Source organism: Megalobrama amblycephala, linkage group LG15, assembly GCF_018812025.1.
Source record: "Megalobrama amblycephala isolate DHTTF-2021 linkage group LG15, ASM1881202v1, whole genome shotgun sequence".
Taxonomy (NCBI): Eukaryota; Metazoa; Chordata; class Actinopteri; order Cypriniformes; family Xenocyprididae; genus Megalobrama; species Megalobrama amblycephala.
In genome coordinates, this window is record NC_063058.1 from 18,854,323 (window position 1) to 18,877,209 (window position 22,887).

A 22,887-nucleotide genomic window follows, 5' to 3' on the forward strand; every position below is an offset into this window, starting at 1 on the left:
ATTTAATTAATTTGCCTTATCATGATTGTGTTCATCAGTGCAGTTAATCATGCAGCCCTACATTACGCTGCAGTTTTGTGTTCAGCGTGGACAAATGATTTGAAACTGGAAACTTGTCACATCAAGCATGGAGTAATGCAACATCCCGAGTGGCTTATTGCCTTAATAAAATGATTTATTACTGAACATTTGGTTTTGAAAAGGAAATGGTTATGGTTTCTTTCCCCAAGCCAAAATAGCATCAGGATCAAATAGCAAGGGAATGATGTGACGAATGTAAACATGGTATCATACAGGAAAATCATTCTTATTAGTATATGATATGCTTTTGAAATGATGAGGGACATCATGGTGCTTTTATAAACATCAACAGCCTGTCTCTGACTGTCTGACCTAACTTGATGATCTATATATATCAGCTGATCTGGAACCCCCTATAGGAGTTCCTTAGATAGTGATCAACTCCACCCACCCTTAAACAAAAGAAGCATCTCACTGAATCTAAGAGCTCCATCTAAAATGCCTAGACATACTCCTGTTCTCTGATCATCATCCCCAGGGAAGTTGATTTGGATCTGAGGGAAAAATCCTTTTGGATTCGTCACGGAAGCGATCGCTAATCCCAAGACATAATCCGCCGACTGTCTCCGACCGTCTGAATTAGTGTTATCGCACGGCTCTCTAGAGACATAATACAATGGATTAACATACTTTCTAAGTATATTTTGTCCCTGTGTGTGTTGTATTTGGGAATATTGTGATAATGTTGGAATGATCCAGCCAAAACAAAAACATTCTTCTTCCAAAAGACTGGATTTATGACAGGGTTGTGCAAAGGCTTTTATTGGGTTTTTAATACTTGCAGTTGGCTCTCCCACCGTTCAAACCTCTCTCCCAAAACACACCCCTCTGTGAAAGCCAAATGATAAACTTCGGTTTGTGTCCATTTCAAACAGCAGAAATATTTTGCCTTTGGAAAATATTAGCTTAGAGTTTGAAAGGAGGAATATAAGTGTAGCAAGTGTTTTTTAGTGAGGATTGAAAGCCCATGTCAGTGGTCTGCTCTGTCGTGTTTTTTTTTTTTTTAATGGTGTAGCTTGACTGGTAGCGCATGGCACTATCAGTGGCAAGGTTATGGGTTCAAATCCCAGGGAGCATGTGCACTGATATGTATGTGTTCAATACAGGCGCTGCCAAATGAATAAATGTACAATTTGAAACCTGTTTTTAATTAAATCAGGATGCTTTAATTATCTGTTAATGGGTGTTTATAATCATTTTAACGAGCGAGTGTTCCTGTTCAATGCGGTAAAGGCCACCATCTTTGAATGTTTGTGATTCAGAGAACACCACTTTATTTTAATACGTTTTGTGAGTCTTGAATCAGAGTTAATGGCCTGTTGCCATAGATCAGTGTTGCCAATTTGGCAGCATTGTTGTTTTGGTGATTTTATTTTATTTTTTTTAGCTGCCTGATGCCTATCATTGTGTGGCTTGGACCCTTTTAAATCTCTCTGTGGTTTTACATGCGTATGGAACAAGATGCATTGCAGAATAATGATCATGGGCTGAATTCAACAAAAAAAAAATGTTCTAAATTAATGTTTTTTGTTTTGTTTTTACTCGCTTGGAAATGTATATCTTGCAGTATTATGATCTGAACACATATTCTGAGATGAATTTTGTGTGTATACTTCTTTTATAGGATTCTTTAAATAGTGTGTAAAACCGATTTTCCATTGGAATTACCCATAACAATTTGTCCCAGTTTGTTTTTAAACTCCATTGTTGATTCGAATAGCAAACAACTCTTACTGCGCACACCGCAACAGATAATTAAAAATGGTGGTTGAAATAAATAAAGCTAATATTTGCCTTTGGAAAATATTAGCTTAGAGCTTGAAAGGAGGAATATAAGTGTAGCAAGTGTTTTTTAGTGGGGAATGGCAAACAACTCTTACTGCGCACACCGCAACAGACAATTAAAAATGGTGGTTGAAATAAAATGCTGAAATAAAATAAAGTCAACCAATCAGCATGTTTAGCACCTAAGTCCCACTCATGAAAGTTTCTCCAGTGACTTTCTGAGGGGGAAATATTTACCTGGAAATTCATTTAGAACCTGGTCCCTGCGATTGAAAAACACCAAGTACCACCCCAAAGTCCCTAGTTTCTGGGGAAAGTTTCTGCAGTAGAAACAATGCTTAAATGGCTGAATTTAATTTGGAATGATGTGAATCTTACTGAATTGCAATTTCTATTTTCAAGACTTTTTTTAACTTTAAAAACAAGGCTGAATTCCTGTTTACATCCTCAATTTGAATTCAGGACTTGGACTGGAATTTAAAAGAACACTCCACTTTTTTTGAAAATAGGCTCATTTTCCAACTCCCCTAGAGTTAAACAGTTGAGTTTTACCATTTTTGAATCCATTCAGCCAATCTCCGGGTCTGGCGATACCACTTTTAGCATAGCTTAGCATAGTTCATTGAATCTGATGAGACCGTTAGCATCTCGCTCAAAAATGACCAAAGAGTTTTGATATTTTTCCTATTTAAAACTTGACTCTTCTGTAGTTACATCGTGTCCTAAGACCGACGGAAAATGAAAAGTTGCGATTTTCTAGGCCGATATGGCTAGGAACTATACTCTCATTCTGGCGTAATAATCAAGGATCTTTGCTGCCGTACCATGGGTGCAGCAGCCGCAATGATATTACGCAGCAGCTATGACCCACTGCTTGCACAGGGAGCGTGCCTTGAAACCATGGAGACATTTGTGAGAGGCGCTGTGTAATATCATTGCGGCTGCTGCACTCATGGTACGGCAGCAAAGATCCTTGATTATTACGCTGGAATGAGAGTATAGTTCCTAGCCATATCGGCCTAGAAAATCTCAACTTTTCATTTTCCGTCAGTCTTAGTACACAATGTAACTACAGAAGAGTCAAGTTTTAAATAGGAAAAATATCGAAACTCTTTGGTCATTTTTGAGCGAGATGCTAACGGTCTAATCAGATTAAATGAACTATGCTAAGCTATGCTAAAAGTGGTACCGCCAGAGCCAGAGATCGGTTGAATGGATTCAAAAATGGTAAAACTCAACTGTTTAACTCTAGGAGAGTTGGAAAATGTGCCTATTTTCAAAAAAAGTGGAGTGTTCCTTTAAAAAGCATTTTCAGTTCAATACTGAATAGTACAGAGTAAAATCCACAGAGTTAAATCAACTCTGCTCAGAGAACATTTGGTCCCTCTCTGAATAGTGTTAAAATAACAGTGATGCAGAGTTAAAGTTAATGAGATAATTAACCCTCTGGAGTCTGAGGCTGATTTGGGGCCTGGAGAAGTTTTGACATGCCCTGACATTTGTGCTTTTTTCAGTTGTTCATAAACATATTAATGGAAAAAGTGTCATTACACTGTATTCAGCGCAAACTAGGCTACAATAATATGTGAGGAACATGTATGTACATGTTTGTGTTTTTGAAGGAATAACATTTATGCGTGGTTATTGAAAAAACAAAAAACTTAAGTCACTGAAATAAGGCCAAAAAAAGTATAGTAAATCTGTGTTTACAATACTTTAGGGTATTGGAGGTTGTAAACTAGAGTTTTTGCTTCAAAATTATGTAAAAATTATGCTGCCTACTCCTTCATATAAAACAATATATTGATTTAGTTTTTGTAAGACACTTTTTGCCAAGAAACACAGTATGCGTGGAGGCGTGAATCACCACTGAATAATGGGCCATTCTCACCTGAGAAGACAAAAGAATTGCATAGTAATGAGCTGAAATGACTTGCATATTAATGAGGCATTTCAGTCAGGTAGGCTGTGAAAAAAACCTTCTGTGATGTCTCAAGCTCATCATGATATATGAAACATACAGAAAAATATTATTACAATATAAAGTAATGGTTTTATATTATACTTTAAAATATAATGTATTTCTGTGATGCAAAGAGTCTGAATATAGGCTTTTAGTTTAAAAGCATGCACATTTGGAGAAATATTGGATTCTCATATGCTTATGTCAATTTTCTATACAGAGGAGTTATATTTATTTAATATTCATTGTCATTACTATGAGCGCTGGTGTTTTCAATTCATACTTGAAGTCGGAGGGCGCGCTCTGTGCATTTTTAGTCCACAAATTCATCTAAAAGAAGAAGAGGCTATTCCATGAATGGAGTTTCCAATTCATACTGCAGCCGGAGGGCGCTAAAGAAACAAAAACTCATCTAAAATTCATCTATAGAAGAAAAGAAAACAGGAACTAACTGCATGTCTTCTAGAGCTCGCTAACCATGACTTTTACATCCAGATAAACACTTTTCAAGACAATAAATACACGATTGAGACGATGAATGCATGTATTGCCTCTGAATTTGCGTCTGAATAGCGCTGGCTCCGTGGGCGTGGCCGCATTAGCAGATAATGAGCTGAATCACGGACTTCTGACATGGCTCTATTTTCATACAGATTACATAAACACAGAAGGTTTGTTTTCGATTTGACTTACATGATTTAAAACCTGACATCTTAACGTTCTTTTAGACATAAGTTTAATTTTTCTGTGATTAGTATTCACTAAGTTACAGTTCATTTTCTGAGAACTATCAGATTGGACTTCGTTCAGAGGGAGAGGAGAAATCACGCATCATGTTAGTTTTCTTTATTTTACAAAAAGCACAACATTTTGTTTTTACTCTGAGTGTACACAAATAAAAGAAGATATTCTATAGTTTCAATTGATATATTACTTATGTCTCTATGACAAAAAATGACGGAGTATTTTAAGTCTGTTTTGCTGCAATGTGAAAAAAGCCCTGCAAAACGCGCCGGCGCGTTTTCAGACCTCAGAGTGTTAAGCTATTAATGGGATGATTGAACATTAATGATGAACACCTGCTGTTAACAAGCAGAAGAAAAGAGAAACACAAGAACTACAAGTGACTTTAGCCAAAACCATTTAATTGAAATCAACTGAAGGTGAAAGACATTAAATCTCTCAAGATATGATTTACTTATTACTAACCATATTGACTTTATTTCTGTCATATGTCTAAATAATTTCTTATTGAGAATTAACAGAGGTTTAAATGTTGGTGTTTTATTGGTCAATAAATTATGCCATCATCGTGGTGGACAGGGTTTGTTTTTGGTGTGCTCTTGACCTTTTTATGTTTTTAAAATAATTTGTGTTTTGAGCAATTGCAATAGTATTTCACAGCAAACACTTGTGCATTGCCAAATCAAAAGACTAAAGGAGCAGTTATTCTGCTTGTTAACAGCAGGTGTTCATCATTAATGTTCAACCATCCCTGAATTAATAGCTTAATTATCTCATTAACTTTAACTCTGCTTCAGTGTTATTCTAAAACTATTTAGAGAGGGACCAAATGTTCTCTGAGCAGAGTTGATTTAACTCTGTGGATTTTACTGTGTAGAGCTACACAATTCTGGATAAACTGAGAATCAATTTTTTGTTGTTGTTTAAAATAGATATCACGATTCTCCCATGATTTTGAATAGGCAACAAAAAATAATGTGTAATTTACTAGAGGTTCTTACAAAATGTTAATTGCTGCAGTCTATTTAAAAAAAAAAAAAAAGTATTAATTTGAAAAAATACATTAGGGCTGCGTCTGAAAACTGCTGACTTTGTAGGCAGCTTTTGCGCATGAAGGTACCTATCAAAACTGATTTCAGACAGACTCCTGAGGCAGGTTTAATGATCTACAGCAAAATATAGTGAGCTTTGGTTATAACTAAGCAAATATTGAATTATTACAATAGTAATTTCTTGCTAGAAATGACATCAGAAGTTGTAAACGTTGGTCAAAAACATTTATGAACAAACTGACCACCAACTGCAACTTTCAGATGCCAATCTTTATTTTTTAGCCCAACTGTCACAGAGTGGAAAGCACAGAATTGTTGAATATCAAAAGCAGCGAAGGATACATCCATGTTGCCTTCAAATATCGATCAGATGAAGGTATCTCAGGAGACAGGAAGTGAACCTAACATTGGATTCGGACATGCCTTGATGCCTTTATACCTTGAAATGCATCCTCCGAAGGCCGCATTTTAAAGCGTTTGGACACAGCCTAGGTGTGTTCGACTTGAAGCGGCGCTGCGCAGACCGATCAGTGTATGACATCAATATACTATGAGAGCAATTAGAGAGCAGACGGCTTCTTATGCTTTCAAATCGCTCTTGTGGTATTTTGTCATACACCAATCGTTTTGTGCAGCACAGCTTCAAGTCAAGCTAACCTATTGTCTAACAGTCACTAGTCACCAGACTCGCCACCTACTGGTGTAACCATGTAATTGCTACAATCTTTATTTGAAGCATCAAGCTACTTTCAAAAGGGGATTTACTCTATTTTGATCACTACCCTAGACAACAGTGTTTATATCCAAAATATAAACTTCTATAAACTATATCACAGTACTTCTGTAGTAATTTGAATTATTGTAACACAGAAATGACTACACAAATTTGAATATTCTGCTGTGATTGTGCTTGACAAGGTTTCATAGACATAGCCAAAATTAGTTGTTATTTAGAAATAGAAGTCATGCTGCTCTACTGAATAGCGTAGAATTTCAGTTCAAGTTGTGCTTAGTTCTCTTCAGCCGTTCAGATCTCCAGACAATGAGGCACAATTGTGTTTTGTTGAACTTGGACCCATGAAATTATATTTATGATATTGGTTAATGATTCACAAGCACAGTAGCACAAGAACTTAAACTTGCACAGTAACAAACAATTATTAGTAGGGATGTAACGATGCATCCGGAACTGGTTGAAAATCGATTAAAATATGTGTCGGTTGAGATGCTAAATGAATCGCGATACGTTTTTGTGGGCGGGGGTTTATATGAATGCATATCTGAGGAGAGCTGACTGGGTTCAGAAAAGTTTAGATGGTATTTTCTTTTCATCTTACTTCCGTACAATGCATTTTATACAAAGTCTTTAAGACAAGTCATTTCACTTGGCGGCCATCTTTGAAACGCCTCTCGGGCATCCTGGGCATCATGCAATCTCTTTGAATGGGGAAACATCAAATTCTCCAAAACTGTTCGCCAACCTTACAATTAAATTTCATATTTGAAATCACCAATGAAATCTAACAACAACCGGCTCATAAATTTAGTTTCTAAACGCTCGAATCATGACAAAAAAACAGTATTTTTCAGGCTGGATCAAGCTAATGCGCATGCGCAGACCTAAATGCGCGTCTCTTCGGAGGCGCGCGTCTGACTGTTTCTATAGAAACCGGTGATTCTAACAGCCGCTGAAGTGACGTGATGACTTTACCAGTCGGCGATTGGTTCTTATTTAAAAGGCGGGGACTTATTCCGCCATATTGCGCGTTACACTTTCTCCCATTCAAAACAATACGAGTGACACGTCTTGTTATTCTATAGTCTTTGATTTTAAAGTAGTTTTAGCATACAGTGCTGCTTTGTTTACAGCGGTAACCATGGAAGCGCTGTTCCATAAGCGCCACCTGCTGTCAATACAGTGAATTTGCATTCTCATGCAGCCCGTCTGCTATTATGAAGTTTTATGTAACATAATTTCACAAAGCTAAAGTCTGAACATTCTGTTTTTTCTTCAAATGTAAAAAATCTTTGTTGGGATCGTGATTAAAATGCAATGGTTGCCTCTAATTTTAAATGGCTACAGATAGTTCAGCCTGTTATAGAGCAGATAAACATCTTGTTCATGTACTCATATGAAGAGATTTCTTTTATTTGTATTATTTATTTATATATTTGATTTAGGATCTGTTTTAAAATTTCAATTTAGTTTTGTTATAAAGATATTTCAATTTCACAAAGAAATATGCAGCATTTTGTCTGAGAAATGATAAAAAGACACTTTCTCATTTTGTGAGGAAATTGAATCATGAAACAAGTGTTGTGAATCATATCGAATCGTGAGTTGAGTGAATCGTTTCATCCCTAATCATTAGTGTAGTTCACCAGTCATTCTTGATATGTGAAGAGAAAAAAAAAATGTTTAATAATAAGCTGTGAAATGTGATAAATATTGTATAAGTATTGCCTTGTAAAAAGACTTTTATTATGAGTTTGAACCATAAAGGTTGTTGCACTAATCTCCAGTAAACATCCAAGTTAAGCCAATAGAAATTTTTTTTAGCTGATTAATTGATTAGGTGAAACACAAAACCAGCCTCTTCTTATCTATATTTCTCTTACGATGAAACCTTTTCCAAATAAATAGTGTCTCTTAGTGCGGTATGTCTTAATGGAGAGGAATGCTCATTAATTCTTTCCCATCTATCATCAGGTTTGATAATCCAGCTGCTGTCAGCTCCACCCCAACCAGGCAGCTGACCTTCAACTACCTCCTGCCAGTAAATGCCTGGCTGCTGCTCAACCCCTCTGAGCTTTGTTGTGACTGGACGATGGGCACTATTCCCCTGGTGGAGTCCCTGCTGGACCCTCGCAACTTTGCCACATTGGTATTTTATGGCTTGCTGAGCTTCCTGGCTTATCACAGCCTTTGGTACAGCCACAGTTCTGCCAAGATCGTCATGATGGTACGTTTGTGGGTGGGGCTTATGGAAATTTGGATAATGTGAGATTTGAAAGAACAAAAAAGTTCTAAATGGGTTCTTCAAATGTCATTTTGATCTTTTTTGTTTAGCGAAGATGCATTTCTGTAACCACAAACTGAATGAGAAGATGCTGATTCTTGACATTTTATTATGGTTTTCTATATAAACGCACAAGAAAAACTTGAATTGTTTATTCAGAAACATTTTGAAATAATACTGGCCTTATTTGCAGTCTGTCAGAAACAATTTAGGTATGTTTTCATCCATACTGGATGACCCATGCACATGCACGGGTTTCCCAGAAACAATTTTTCCCAGTAAACCTAATCCTGATTTAAGTATTTCTCATAGTATCATGTAAGTTAAAGGGATAGTTCACCCAAAACTTAAATTTCAATCATTAATTAATCATTAATGACCTTCATTAATCATTAATGACCTTCAATCATCTTCGGAACACAAATTAAGATATTTTGATGAAATCCGAGAGGTTTTTTTTTATCTTCCATACAGTAGAAAGCAACAAAATGCCACATTCAAGGTCCAGAGAAGTAGTAAAGACATCATTAAAATAGTCAACGTGACTACAGTGGTTGAACCTTAATATTATGAAGTGACGAGATACTTTTTGTGCGCAAAAAACTAAACAAAAATAACGACTTTATTCAACAATTTTTTCCTCTTCCCGGTCAGTCTGCTACGCAGTTGCATAAATAAGAAAAGAAAAGCACCTCTCTCATCTTCTTTACAGACGTACCCCTCTCTCTTTAAAGTATGATGTATGTCAGGTGACCTATAAATGCGAAAAAACTGTTTTTGCATTGCAGTTTTGCCTGAAAAACCACCTAATATACCTTTTGCGGTATATGGGAGTTTTTTGTGAAATGAACGTGTTTCCATTGAGCGTATTTTCAATTTGCGCAATTTAAAGGGTAATGGAAACGCTATTGTCAATTTGAGGAATTTTCAACGTATATGTCGCCACGTGGAGAAAATGGAATTTTTTCAACTTATGTACAAATGTTTTGTTTAGATTTGAATTGATTGTCTTCAATAAGCACTGTTGTTCTTACTTCATTTAAACAAAGTATTATATTGCGGTTCCTTAAGTTTCTGCCCAACTGGTGTACTACTCCATTTTACATCCTTTTACTCTAATTTGGTGCTTGGCGAGTGAATTAATTTTGGATCCTGTTCGTCAGGATTATGTTTCAATCACATCAAATCAGTAGTACAATCTGACAACATAATTTTTGCTATTCAAGCTCAAATCACTCTATAGAGATGCAATCTGGAGGAAACTAAAAGTAGCTCATGCCTCAATCGAAAAGGCGATTGGCTATTTTAACTAGAAGGAAGTTAAAGAAGGCACTTAATGTCTAGAAATGCATGTGCGTCATAAGCTTTCATTATAAACAGATGGTAATTACAATCCATAATGGGACATTTATGGATAAGATATTAATCCAAAAGCTGCACTTAATTTTTCACACTATTTTATACCCGCAGTGCTTTCTGGACCCTTTTTTTTTTTTTTTACCTCTGTTGGAAACTGTCTCAACTCGCAGTGAATGATTAATGTCATCTGTCTGAACACACAGGTTTCCCCCTCACTGAACTTTTGCAACTACGTGTATTTCATGTTTTTAAACGTTTAGTCTCGCACAACATTTTCTTCTTCTCAATTTACAGCCAAAAGAGCTGTGTTTTTTCCCCATCCGCCATAAAAGATGTTATCGTCTTATAGTCTGGCACTGCAGCTCTGATGTCTACATATGTTCAACCACTGACTGATTCCACGCTCTCAAGAGTTCACAATGTCACAGTTGAAATTCCCTCGTCTTGTGTGTGCAGCTCTCCACTCGTTTGTTGAGTAACAGCGGCAAGAATACTTCATCCGAGTCTCCACGCGCTGTCAACAGAGTTTGGTGAACTTCCTCACTCTGTTGGCAGAGGCCACCCTTCGAGACCGGGGGGCCACAAATCATTAGCGGACAATGCGCAAAGAAGAAGAACATTAACATTTTGCTCTGATTGCTGTGGTTAAGGAGACAGAGAACAGGTTGCATGAGGATAGTGGTCCGAATCTGTTTTACTTGGCCGTGGTTAGTTATTTTAATGATTCCCTGTGCGCAGACCCTCGACACTCACTCTGAGCAAACAGGAAACACTTTTGTTGTGAAAGTTTGGCTAATTTGACTGTGAAAGTTTTTTTTCTACATTGCATGTTCCAAAGCAACCAAACAACACCCAATGCCACAGCTTGATAACCACAGACAAAGATCTTGTTTGTGCAGAAACTTCTTTCATCATGATTGATTTTGGCCTCTGAAGCATCAAGCAAATTGGATAAATATGATGTTCCCTGTACTGCTGCTTTCGGCTCTGTTAAATCCACCCCTGCGTAAGCAACGCCTGACGGTTTAGTTCTTGACGTACTCTGAAGCTGCTGCCAAAACCAATTTCTGCGATTCACTTTCAAGACCGCACAATGTGAGATAAATGCCTGTTTTTTGGGATGGCGTGATTTAAAAAAAAAAAAAAAAAAACGTCTCTATACGACACCCTGCGGTTTAATTGGCGATAAACTAATAAATTTGAGCGTGCTTTGAAAAGTGACTAAACTGCTAATAAAAATGGAGAGATTAGCTGTACCTAGACAAAACAAAATTAGTTTGTTCTTCAAACAGGGTGTCCAAGGGCTGTGCCCTTGCAGGGGTTCAGTGTTTCAAAAAATCCTGATCCATCACCTTGTCATAAGGTGCTTTTCGTAAATAAAACCTATAATCCCAATCTTACATCTTGCGGCCTGGCATGCATTGTGCAAGACAGGCATGTTTGCTTGTGATTATGATGAGAAGGACCATGTTTGAGGAGCATTGCAATTACATGTTCTCATTTGCGTTGAATCAATCATATTTGTTTGAACATTTTCACCATTCAGAGAAATTGGACCGTCGTGATTATGTAGCTCGCTAGTTTTCTTGCACTTGTCCTACAGGTCATTCATGTATAATTGGGTTTAGTTCCAGATTAATCAAACTCATGGTCTTGGTTTCAGACAAAGGTTTATGAAACCAGAGTGATTAGCATTCAGACCTGCACAAGCTTGTCTGAACCAAACAATGAGAACATTTAAATGCAAGATTTTTTTGCTTATTGAGTTTCTTAGTTTACTGGGTCATTTTTGTGCCCACTCAGGGTTGCCGCTTTAGACAAATCCCTGACTGGATTTAGGAGCAACTGGCGATTCTACTTCCTCTCATTAGATTTCAAAGAGAGAGAAAAAACAGGCCATTTCATTGTTGAATGGTCAATGAACACTTTCCTGTATTGGGATATGGACTGTTTAAAGGCTTGATAGTCTTGAGAAACATTTGATTAGTTTAAAAAAATCTCCACGCTTGCACAAACTTCAGACATCAGTGAGGCTTTTAGACATCGCCTGTATACTAAATAGTATTTTATACCTTGACATCTTAATGCAAGTTAAAGGGTTAGTTCACCCAAAACCACCCTCATGCCGTTCCAAACCCGTAAGACCTCCGTTCATCTTCGGAACACAGTTTAAGATATTTTAGATTTAGTCTGAGAGCTTTCTGTCCCTCCATTGAAAGTGTATGTACGGTATACTGTCCATGTCCAGAAAGATAATAAAAACATCATCAAAGTAGTCCATGTGACATCAGTGTGTTAGTTAGAATTTTTTGAAGCATCGAAAATACATTTTGGTCCAAAAATAACAAAAACTACGACTTTATTCAGCATTGTCTTCTCTTCCGGAATCCTTTCCATTGAATTGATTCCATTGAATTGATTCCATTGAATCCTTTCATCTGTCGGTGTTGGTAATGCACTTTTACGTCGTTGTTTTTGGCGATTAGGACATCTGCGACATGCACACTTACACACCATTTTAAAAAATTTAGCAATACCAAAATACAAACAGTGTAGAATAGCTTGAATACAGCGTGCGTCTCCCTCAGACTGTAAATGAAGCTCTGGCGCACCAGATAACACATCAGCAGCGTCACTGCGGAGTCGTGAACCACACTCCGGAGCAGAAGGGGGCGGTAATGCACCATTAAGCTGGATGCCAACTGCCGTAAAACAGGAAAGAAGAAGAAGAAGAAGAAGAAGCGGAGTCGTGAACGCGGATTGACAACAGACTTGGAAGAGAATACAATGCTGAATAAAGTCGTAGTTTTTGTTATTTTTGGACCAAAATGTATTTTCGATGCTTCAAAATGTCGCGGATGTTCTAAAAGTGCATTACCAATGCCGACAGATGAAAGGATTCAATGGAATCAATTCAATGGAATCAATTCAATGGAATCAATTCAATGGAATCAATTCAATGGAAAGGATTCCGGAAGAGAAGACAATGCTGAATAAAGTCGTAGTTTTTGTTATTTTTGGACCAAAATGTATTTTCGATGCTTCAACAACTTCTAACTAACCCACTGATGTCACATGGACTACTTTGATGATGTTTTTATTACCTTTCTGGACATGGACAGTATACCGTACATACAGTTTCAATGGAGGGACAGAAAGCTCTCGGACTAAATCTAAAATATCTTAAACTGTGTTCTGAAGATGAACGGAGGTCTTGCAGGTTTGGAACGACATGAGGGTGAGTCATTAATGACATAATTTTTATTTTTGGGTGAACTAACACTTTAAGGACCACAACAGGAGTAATTTTGAATAAAGTACTGGTTGCTTCTTTTGCTAATGTACTGGTTTAAGTTTAAATGTACTGGTTTAAATTTCTGTCAATAGTTACTCACCCTCATGTGTTCCAAACCTGCAAGCCTCCGTTCATCTTCGGAACATGAATTAAGATATTTTTTATCCCCTATAGAAAGCAACAAAAATATTACATTCAAGGTCCAGAGAAGTAGTAAAGATAGTCAACGTGACTACAGTGGTTTAACCTTAATGTTATGAAGTGACGAGAATACTTGTTTTACTGTGCAAAAACGAAACAAAAATAATGACTTACAACTCAACAATTTCCTCTCTACCCTGTCATGCTCATACACAGTTTATGTTGAAGACACATTGCAGAGCTTCCGCGTTTACATCTGAACACCAGCTCTGTATTGGTCATTATTTTTTTTTATTTTTTCATCACTTCATAATATTAAGGTTAAACCACTGTAGTCACGTGGACTATTTTAACAATGTCTTTACTACTTTTCTGGACCTTGAATGTGGTAATTTTGTTGCTTTTTATGGGAGTAAAAAAACCTTCTCGGATTTCATCAAAAATATCTTAATTTGTGTTCTGAAGATGAATGACGATCTTAAAGGGTTAGTTCACCAAAAAATGAAAATTCTGTCGATTTCAAAACACTGCTTCATGAAGCATCGGAGCACAAATGAATCAGTGTGTCAAATCATGATTCAGATCGCGTGTCAAACTGCCAACGGCTGAAATCACGTGACTTTGACGCTCCGAACAGCAGTTTCAACACACTGATTCATCTGTGCTCCGAATCTTCCTGAAGCAGTGTTGAAATCGTCCATCACTAAATAAGTCGTTATTTAGTTTTTTTTGGCGCACCAAAAATATTCTTGTCGCTTTATAATATTAATATTGAACCACTGTACTCACATGAACTGATTTAAATGTTTTTAGTACCTTTATGGATCTTGTAAGAGGAATTGTCATTGCTCCCTATGGAGGCCTCACTGAGCCATCGGATTTCAACTAAAATATCTTAATTTGTGTTCCGAAGATTAATGAAGGTCTTACGGGTGTGGAACGGAATGAGGGTAAGTAATAAATGACAGAATTTTCAATTTTGGGTGGACTAACCCTTTAAGTTTGGAACGACATGGGGGTGAGTAATTTCATTTTTGGGTGATATAGTAATGTAGCAGCCAAGTCATTTTTCTGGTACTTTTGCATCCTTTGTGAAGTTTGAAAGCTCCTGTTTCGGGTGCGTTTCCCGGACAACGATGTAACTCCCTGCTGAACTACCATAGTATGATGCATTATTGAACAAATCAAATAGCTAGCCACGACTGTTTCACGAAACCGTATTGACGCAAACCTGTCGTTCAGCCACATTAGTGAATGACATGCAGGTGGTGAGTAATAACTTCTTTAAATTAAAATTACAGACATGACATTAGAGGACTAATTCTCATTTTCCTCAGTTATTTTGCTTTATTTCCAGATTAAATCAAACGCTTGTTCTTACGTATGCACATGCGCACTCTCCAACTCACATGCTTTAAATCTCTTGACAAACTAAAATATAATAAATGACATTTGTATATATTTGAAATAAAAGATATACATTGTACTTAATGTCAGCTTGCTTATTTTGCTCAAGATAACGATTTATGAAGTCCACATGTCATAAAAACAAGAAACTATGCTTCTAACTACAGCTCGAGAGCTGTTGTTCCAACCACACAAGTTTGCGAATGTTCGTTTGAACTATGGTTTTGTGAAAAACCAAATAGTTGAACAAAGTAACGACGGAACTTACGATATTAGTTGGCTAACGATGCTTTTGGGGTAACGCAACCCTGAGCGACCAAAAGAACAATGAAAAGAGCAACCAGCACATTATTCAAAATCTCTTTTTGTGCTCCACAAAAGAAAGAAAAGGTCAGATTGTCCCCCCCCCCATTATTCCTTTTACTATAATGTGTTCTCCTTGGGATAGACCCCCTGGTCATGAGCTCAAACATCCCATGGAATTTACTGTGTTATTGCTGAAGATGAAAGGAAGTTATGTAAATAACCCATGATAAATGTCTCCAGAAGGCATCTAAGATATGAGCTGTGCTTTTAGATAGTTTATTCACTGTTGTGAAAGTATTTTGTTGGGTGTGAAAAATGACAGTACTATTTTCTTTCTTTATTAACTGATGAATGCACTTCCTTTGAAAGCAAGAAATGTGTATGCAAATTGCATACACATTGAGCTATTCCTTTAATACAAATATTTTATTTTTTTGTCTCCTTTAGGCATTGTCTCTGATCGTCCTTCCTTTCATCCCTGCATCCAACCTGTTTTTCCCTGTGGGCTTTGTTGTTGCCGAAAGGGTCCTGTATGTGCCGAGCATGGGATTTTGCGTTTTGGTGGCCCATGGGTTCAAACTCCTCTCCCAAAGAGGGTAAATGTCCTCTGATCAAATCTTATACTTTATTTCCTTTGAGTGACTTGTTCAGAGACTCATTCTCTCGTTTTTGTGATGTTATCCAGAGGCCTAAAGAAAATGTCTTGGTTGCTCATGGGAGTTCTTCTAACAACACACACCTTGAAGACTTTCAACAGAAACTGGGACTGGGAGTCTGAATACACGCTTTTTACATCTGCACTGAAAGTATGAACACGTCCAGGGACACATTATTCATTTATAGATGCACATCTGGCTGCAGGCTCATACATATTATATGCTTGTATTTTGAGATCATTACTTTGAATAAATCCAGCTCACTGTCTTGTATCAAAGGACGAGTCCAGACGTTAACAAGAGTACAATGAAATGATGTCTGAAAAATGATTTGTATCGTCAGCCTGGTATGCCTGAATCACTTCAAAATTGTTTTCCTCCAGGTGAACAGGAACAATGCCAAACTCTGGAACAATGTTGGGCATGCTTTGGAGAATCAGAACAGTTATGAGAGAGCTTTGAGATACTTCCTTCAGGCCACACGAGTGCAACCAGGTAATAGCCAAAACTGGGTAATCATTGTAATGTTACCTAATAAGCAACTTTAAAGTAGTTACTCATGTAATTATGCATGAAATGGGGTATTCAGTGAGAAAAAATGTCGATTGTTTTATCCATTGGGAATTTATTGGAGTGGGCATTACATTCTGATAATGGAGTCAGACTGAATGCCTAATTTGCCGTTTGACTGTTGGCTATAATCGAATAGCCCACATGGACTTAATGACATCAGCAGAAAATTAAGTCATTTTAGAGGAAGAGCAAGTTGCATTTTAATTTAAGATTTTGAAAAAAACTTTCTGGGATGGAGGGGAGATAACATGCACCAGTGAATCATTCGTAGTTAAGACCATTAAAGGTGCCATCGAACGTTTTTTTACAAGATGTAATATAAGTCTAAGGTGTCCCCTGAATGTGTCTGTGAAGTTTCAGCTCAAAATACCCCATAGATTTTTTTAAATTAATTTTTTTAACTGCCTATTTTGGGGCATCATTAAATATGAGCCGATTCAGGTTGCGGCCCCTTTAAATCTCGCGCTCCCCGCCCACTGTTCACAAGTTCACACAGCTAATATAACCCTCAAAATGGATCTTTACAAAGTGTTCGCCATGTATGCTGCATGCATACATCGGATTATGTGAGTACAGTGTTTATTTGGATGTTTACATTTGATTCTGAATGAATTTGAGGCTATGCTCCGTGGCTAACGGCTAATGCTACACTGTTGGAGAGATTTATAAAGAATGAAGTTGCGTTTATGAATTATACAGACTGCAAGTGTTTAAAATTGAAAATAGCGACGGCTCTTGTCTCCGTGAATACAGTAAGAAACGATGGTAACTTTAACCACATTTAACAGTACATTAGCAACATGTTAACAAAACATTTAGAAAGACATACAAATATCATGCCAAGATAAATTGAATTTTTAATTCTAGGGCACCTTTAAAGGAATAGTTCACCTAAAAATGAAAATTGTCATCGTTTACTCAACCTCAAGTTGTTCTGAACCTTTATTAATTTCTTTCTTCTGCTGAACACAAAAGAAAATATTTTGAAGAAGGTCAGTAACCAAACAGTTGATGGGCCCCATTGAGTTCCATATTATTTTTTTCCTTAAATCAACCGTTTATTTATCCATATTCTTCACAATATTTTCTTTTGTCTTCAGCAGAAGAAAGAAATTCATACAGGTTTGGAACAACTTGAGGGTGAGTAAATGATGGTTTTGGGTGAACTATCCCTTTAAAGAAAGTAACTGAAGGCAATTATATTTTCATTCAGACTTGAAGTTGTTTCAGGGAGTCATTTTAGGCAAAAGTGGTAATGATAAGTGACAGTTTGTCTTTGGGAATGAATTCGCACCACATTGTTTTTCACAGACACAAAATACTAAAAAGATGTTATATTTTCATCAGTTCTTTCAAAAATATTGGCAGAGAAAGTTAACATGGAGCCTATTTTAAACAAAACTCTCCACTGGATATGTTGTTTTAGGGAGGTGTGGGAAATTCTGCCTTATTATTATAAGTTTGGAGGCATGTTGGTAAGGACAATTTCAAATTGTGTATAAGCTAACAAGAAGTAGTTTATGTAGTATTTCATGGGACTGTATGAAAATGTTGGCGTATAAATCTATTTTCGTACTTTAGCGTCTTGAGAATATGTGGATTTAAGGATTTGATGTGAGAAGATGAGGATTTAGGTTTTGTATTTGCTCTGCTGTATCGTTCTCAGGCTACCTGTGAGGAAGATGGCTGTGGCTGCCAAAGGCGTTAAACTATTGACTTTAATTGTTTAAGTTATGTTGGTTTATTGAGCTAACATGACTTTAGAGATCCACCACCCAAGATGTGTTTTTCCCAGATTAACTTTGTAAGCACATTATTGGATCAGGAAATCCTGGGCAGGCTATCTATACGCGTCAGTTTGCTTTTCTTAACAATAACTTCAGCGTGATCAGACGTTTCTCTGGTTGCATGCTGGTTGCATTAGCAGTTTTACACATTGAAACCTACCAACGCTGATGGTTAGCTCTCTGTTGTTCGAGGTTACGTGGGCCACATGGCTGTAAAAGGTTGTAAAGGGAGAGCTTTCACAGGAGGTGCTTTTCCTCTTCCCGGTCTTTCTCGCTGATTTCTTGTCCCAAATGTGTATTAAACTGGTCAGCTGCCTGTAACTGTTATTATTTGTTGCACTCAAGCCGTATAATTCACATTCCACTATGTACTCTGTCTTTGAGGTTTAGTCTGTGCTATTTTCTTGATTTATGACTCCATACTAAACATTGTATCCTCTTCTAAGATGACATTGGGGCCCACATGAACGTTGGGAGAACCTACAAGAACCTAAACAGGTCCAGAGAGGCAGAGGAGGCATATCTAATCGCAAAATCCCTTATGCCACAGGTATGAAATTCCCATATCAGAAAAAAAAGAGATATTTTGTTATATTTAGATTGTCAACAAACTTTGATATGAACGATAAAATACGATTTACTTTTCAATATTTTTATTTTAAGCAGATCTTGATGTTGATTTTTAAATCATTATCATTTTTTTTATTGACTACCTAGCTATATCAAGCTAATATTAAGTGCATCGCCCAACCATAATAATCTTCGAAGCGATCTTCTGTGTTTATTGGTAGTTTTCATTGCAGTTTGGAAATGACTTCTAGTCTGTCACGAGAACCTGTTTCCTCCTTTCCTGTTTTTAATTTATCTCAAGATAAACTATCACTGCCTGAATGTTCCAAAACCCAACAAGCTCATCTGTAATTTTAAAGAAGGTAATCAAAATTTAGGGGAAGTTTTGGCTTGTGAGTTATTGGCTCTTAGGGACTCTTAAAAGGTCTGCGATCTTGTTCCACCTTTCTCTCTTTTCTTCAAATAAAAGTATAAATAAACCCTAAAGTGAATAACTAATAGTTTGTGGCTTTTAGTCCATTTGTATTTGCATTCATATATCCACTAGGTACTCCTAAATTTTCTCAATGATGAAAACAGTTGTGCTGCTAAATATTTTTGTGGAAACTTTTTTCAGGATAGAAAGTTCAAAAGAACAGCATTTATTTGAAACGTAAACCTTTTGTTACATGTTTAAAGTCTTTATTTAACTGGATTCAGTGAATCTTGAATTAGTATTTTTGTTGGATCTGGAAGTTTTATTCATGATGTTATTCAGTATGTGTCTAGGAGAATTACTGGCTAGTGTAGCTGTATTTAACAACTTTTGATGAGGTCCACACTGGTTCCTTTTTGGCGCAGTCGTCATGGGTGGAAAAAAACTCTCTACGAATGCGTTGGTTAGTTATTTTTCTGCTCTAGCTAGAACATGACGACTGCGCAAATGGATTTTTAAATGCCAATCCCATTTTTTTGTTTGTTTTATTAAAAAAAAAATAACAGCTTATGTCTTGCAGGACATGGGACAAAGCTCCCTATTTCAGGACTGTCCTTATTCCTAAATAAAGTTATTAATCTTACTGTGTACACTGTTCAAACATTTGAACAGTGTACACATTTAAAAATGGGAAAATGGACTCAACATATTGATGACTCATCCTGAACTGCACAGATTTTTGTCCAATCAGATGCTCTCTGGAAAGAGACACCATTTGCAGCTGATTAGCAATTAGCAAATTATGGTTCAAAGCTGTGATGTACCTAAAGCATATTGGCTATTTAAAAATGCTCCTTCCATATGTCTTGCCCAGATTTCTTGAAACCAATCTTATGACCTTTAACTTCACATGGGTCTATATTTCATGTTGGAATGTAGAAAGAACATATTGAATATATTATTGTTATACTTAGAGTCAAATGTATGTAAATGTAAATGCTTACAACCTTGGCTGATCTTTCCAAAACACATTGGCAGATCATTCCAGGGAAGAAGTATGCAACCCGTGTGGCCCCCAACCATCTGAACGTCTACATTAACCTGGCTAACCTGATTCGGGCCAATGACTCTCGCCTGGAGGAAGCCGACCAACTCTATAGACAGGCCATCAGCATGAGACCGGACTTCAAGCAAGCCTACATCAGTCGGCAAGTCTCCGTTCATGCTGATGGGGTCAAAAATGTGTTTGTAAACTTGCATACTTACTGACAGGGCCAAATGAAACTGAATGAGTTGTAGTTCAGACAGTATTTTGGCTTTGATGAGGTTTTTGAGAGTTGTAGCTCGTGTACACTGGATGATGTTCAAGAGATACAATCTTGTCTTATAATTTCACACCCATCCTGGACTTTTTTTTGCTATCCGTAAGAAAATATTTTTTCATAGATATGAGCTGAAGTTGCATGCCATAGTAAAAGAGTATTGGGTGTTTGCTGTTTTTGTTACATTATGCATAATGTGTGAATTGCGTTCACACATTGTGATTTCTCTCTACATGTCTCATCCTGTTAATGAAATGTTGATCAGATAAGATATTAAAAGTGTATTTATTGGAATGCCTTGGTTCTCATGAACCAAAAAAGCAAACCAAAAGAAAAAAAAACTTTGTATTACTCAAACTATTTGCTAAGAAAATATCACTTAAAGAAACTGATCTTTCTTGTTGTACATGTGTGTTCGATTTTCGAGATGTCCTGTGAGAGGTATTCCAAAAATGTCTTTTGTTTCTCTCAAAACTCAGAGGGGAGCTTCTGCTGAAAATGAACAAGCCCAGTGAGGCAAAGGACGCCTACCTACGAGCATTGGAGCTGGACCACACCAATGCAGACCTCTGGTACAATCTGGCTATTGTCAATATAGAGATGAAGGACCCCTCAGAGGCTCTGAGAAACTTTAACCGCGCGTTGGACCTGAATCCACGGCACAAACTGGCACTCTTCAACTCGGCACTTCTCATGCAAGAGTCAGGTGTGTGGGCAACAGCCATTTGAACCAAGAAATGAAATTAGCTCTGTCCCATCACCTAGTGAGCTGCCTGCATAGGCTGCTACCTTCTAAGTACCCTAACCATCTTAAAATCAGCAACCAATTTGGAACGCTCTACAAAGGCATCAATTTTGTATGGCATGAAAACACAAACCCCCAATTTCACAGACAAGGCTTAAACCTAGTCCCAGACTAAAATACATGTTTGAGCTGTTTTAACTGAAAGCAACTTGTGCATGATTTAGCAAATTGAGGGGATGAAATAGTAAATTGTGCGCACGATTTAGCACATCGAGGGGACAAAATAGTAAATTGTGCGCACGATTTAGCAAATCGAGGGGATGAAATGGTAAATTGTGTACACGATTTAGCAAATCGAGGGGACGAAATAGTAAATTGTGTGCACGATTTTAGCAAATCGAGGGGACGAAATAGTAAATTGTGCACGATTTTAGCAAATCGAGGGGACGAAATCGTGAATCATGTGTGCGTTTTAGCAAATTGAGGGGACGAAGTAGTAAATCATGCGCAAATGGAGGGGATGAAATAGTAAGTTGTGTGCACGATTTAGCAAATTGAGGGGACGAAATAATAAATTGTGTGCATGATTTAGTAAATCGAGGGGATGAAATAGTAAATCGTGCACAAATCGAGGGGATGAAATAGTAAGTTGTGTGCACTATTTAGCAAATCGAGGGGAAGAAATAGTAAATTGTGTGCACAATTTAGTAATCGAGGGGATGAAATAGTAAATTGTGTGCACAATTTAGCAAATCGAGGGGATGAAATAGTAAGTTGTGTGCACTATTTAGCAAATCGAGGGGAAGAAATAGTAAATTGTGTGCACAATTTAGCAAATCGAGGGGACGAAATAGTAAATTGTGCATGATTTTTGCAATTTGGGGGGATGAAATAGTGAATCGTGTGCACTATTTAGCAATTCGAGGGGATGAAATAGTAAATCATGTGCACGATTTTAGCAGATCGAGGGGATAAATAGTGAATCGTGTGCACAATTTAGCAAATCGTGGGAATGAAATAGTAGATTGTGTGCACTATTTAGCAAATTGAGGGGACGAAATAGTAAAACTTGTGCATGATTTAGCAAATCGAGGGGATGAAATAGTAAATTGTGCGCACGATTTAGCAAATCGAGGGGATGAAATAGTAAATTGTGCGCACAAGTTAGCAAATCGAGGGGACGAAATGGTAAATTGTGCGCACGATTTAGCAAATCGAGGGGATGAAATGGTAAATTGTGCACAAATCGAGGGGATGAAATAGTAAGTTGTGTGCACGATTTAGTAAATCGAGGGGATGAAATAGTAAATTGTGTGCACAATTTAGCAAATCGAGGGGACGGAATAGTGAATTGTGCATGATTTTTGCAAATTGAGGGGATGAAATAGTGAATCGTGTGCACGATTTTAGCAGATCGAGGGGATAAATAGTGAATCGTGTGCACAATTTAGCAAATCGTGGGAATGAAATAGTAGATTGTGTGCACTATTTAGCAAATTGAGGGGACGAAATAGTAAATTGTGTGCACGATTTAGTAAATCGAGGGGATGAAATAGTAAATTGTGTGCACAATTTAGCAAATCGAGGGGACGGAATAGTGAATTGTGCATGATTTTTGCAAATTGAGGGGATGAAATAGTGAATCGTGTGCACGATTTTAGCAGAT

At 37.1% G+C, this 22,887-nt stretch overlaps 1 protein-coding gene across 1 annotated transcript in view; it reads left to right on the top strand.

The window, feature by feature from the left end:
• tmtc3 (transmembrane O-mannosyltransferase targeting cadherins 3) overlaps positions 1-22,887 on the top strand; it is a 47,968-nt gene that overhangs the window by 18,580 nt on the left and 6,501 nt on the right. Inside the window, exons 7-13 of the mRNA XM_048159353.1 lie at positions 8,336-8,588; positions 15,601-15,749; positions 15,839-15,959; positions 16,193-16,304; positions 18,616-18,719; positions 20,193-20,362; positions 20,956-21,182. Coding sequence (XP_048015310.1) covers positions 8,336-8,588; positions 15,601-15,749; positions 15,839-15,959; positions 16,193-16,304; positions 18,616-18,719; positions 20,193-20,362; positions 20,956-21,182 — 1,136 coding nt within the window. The remainder of the gene's footprint in view (positions 1-8,335; positions 8,589-15,600; positions 15,750-15,838; positions 15,960-16,192; positions 16,305-18,615; positions 18,720-20,192; positions 20,363-20,955; positions 21,183-22,887) is intronic.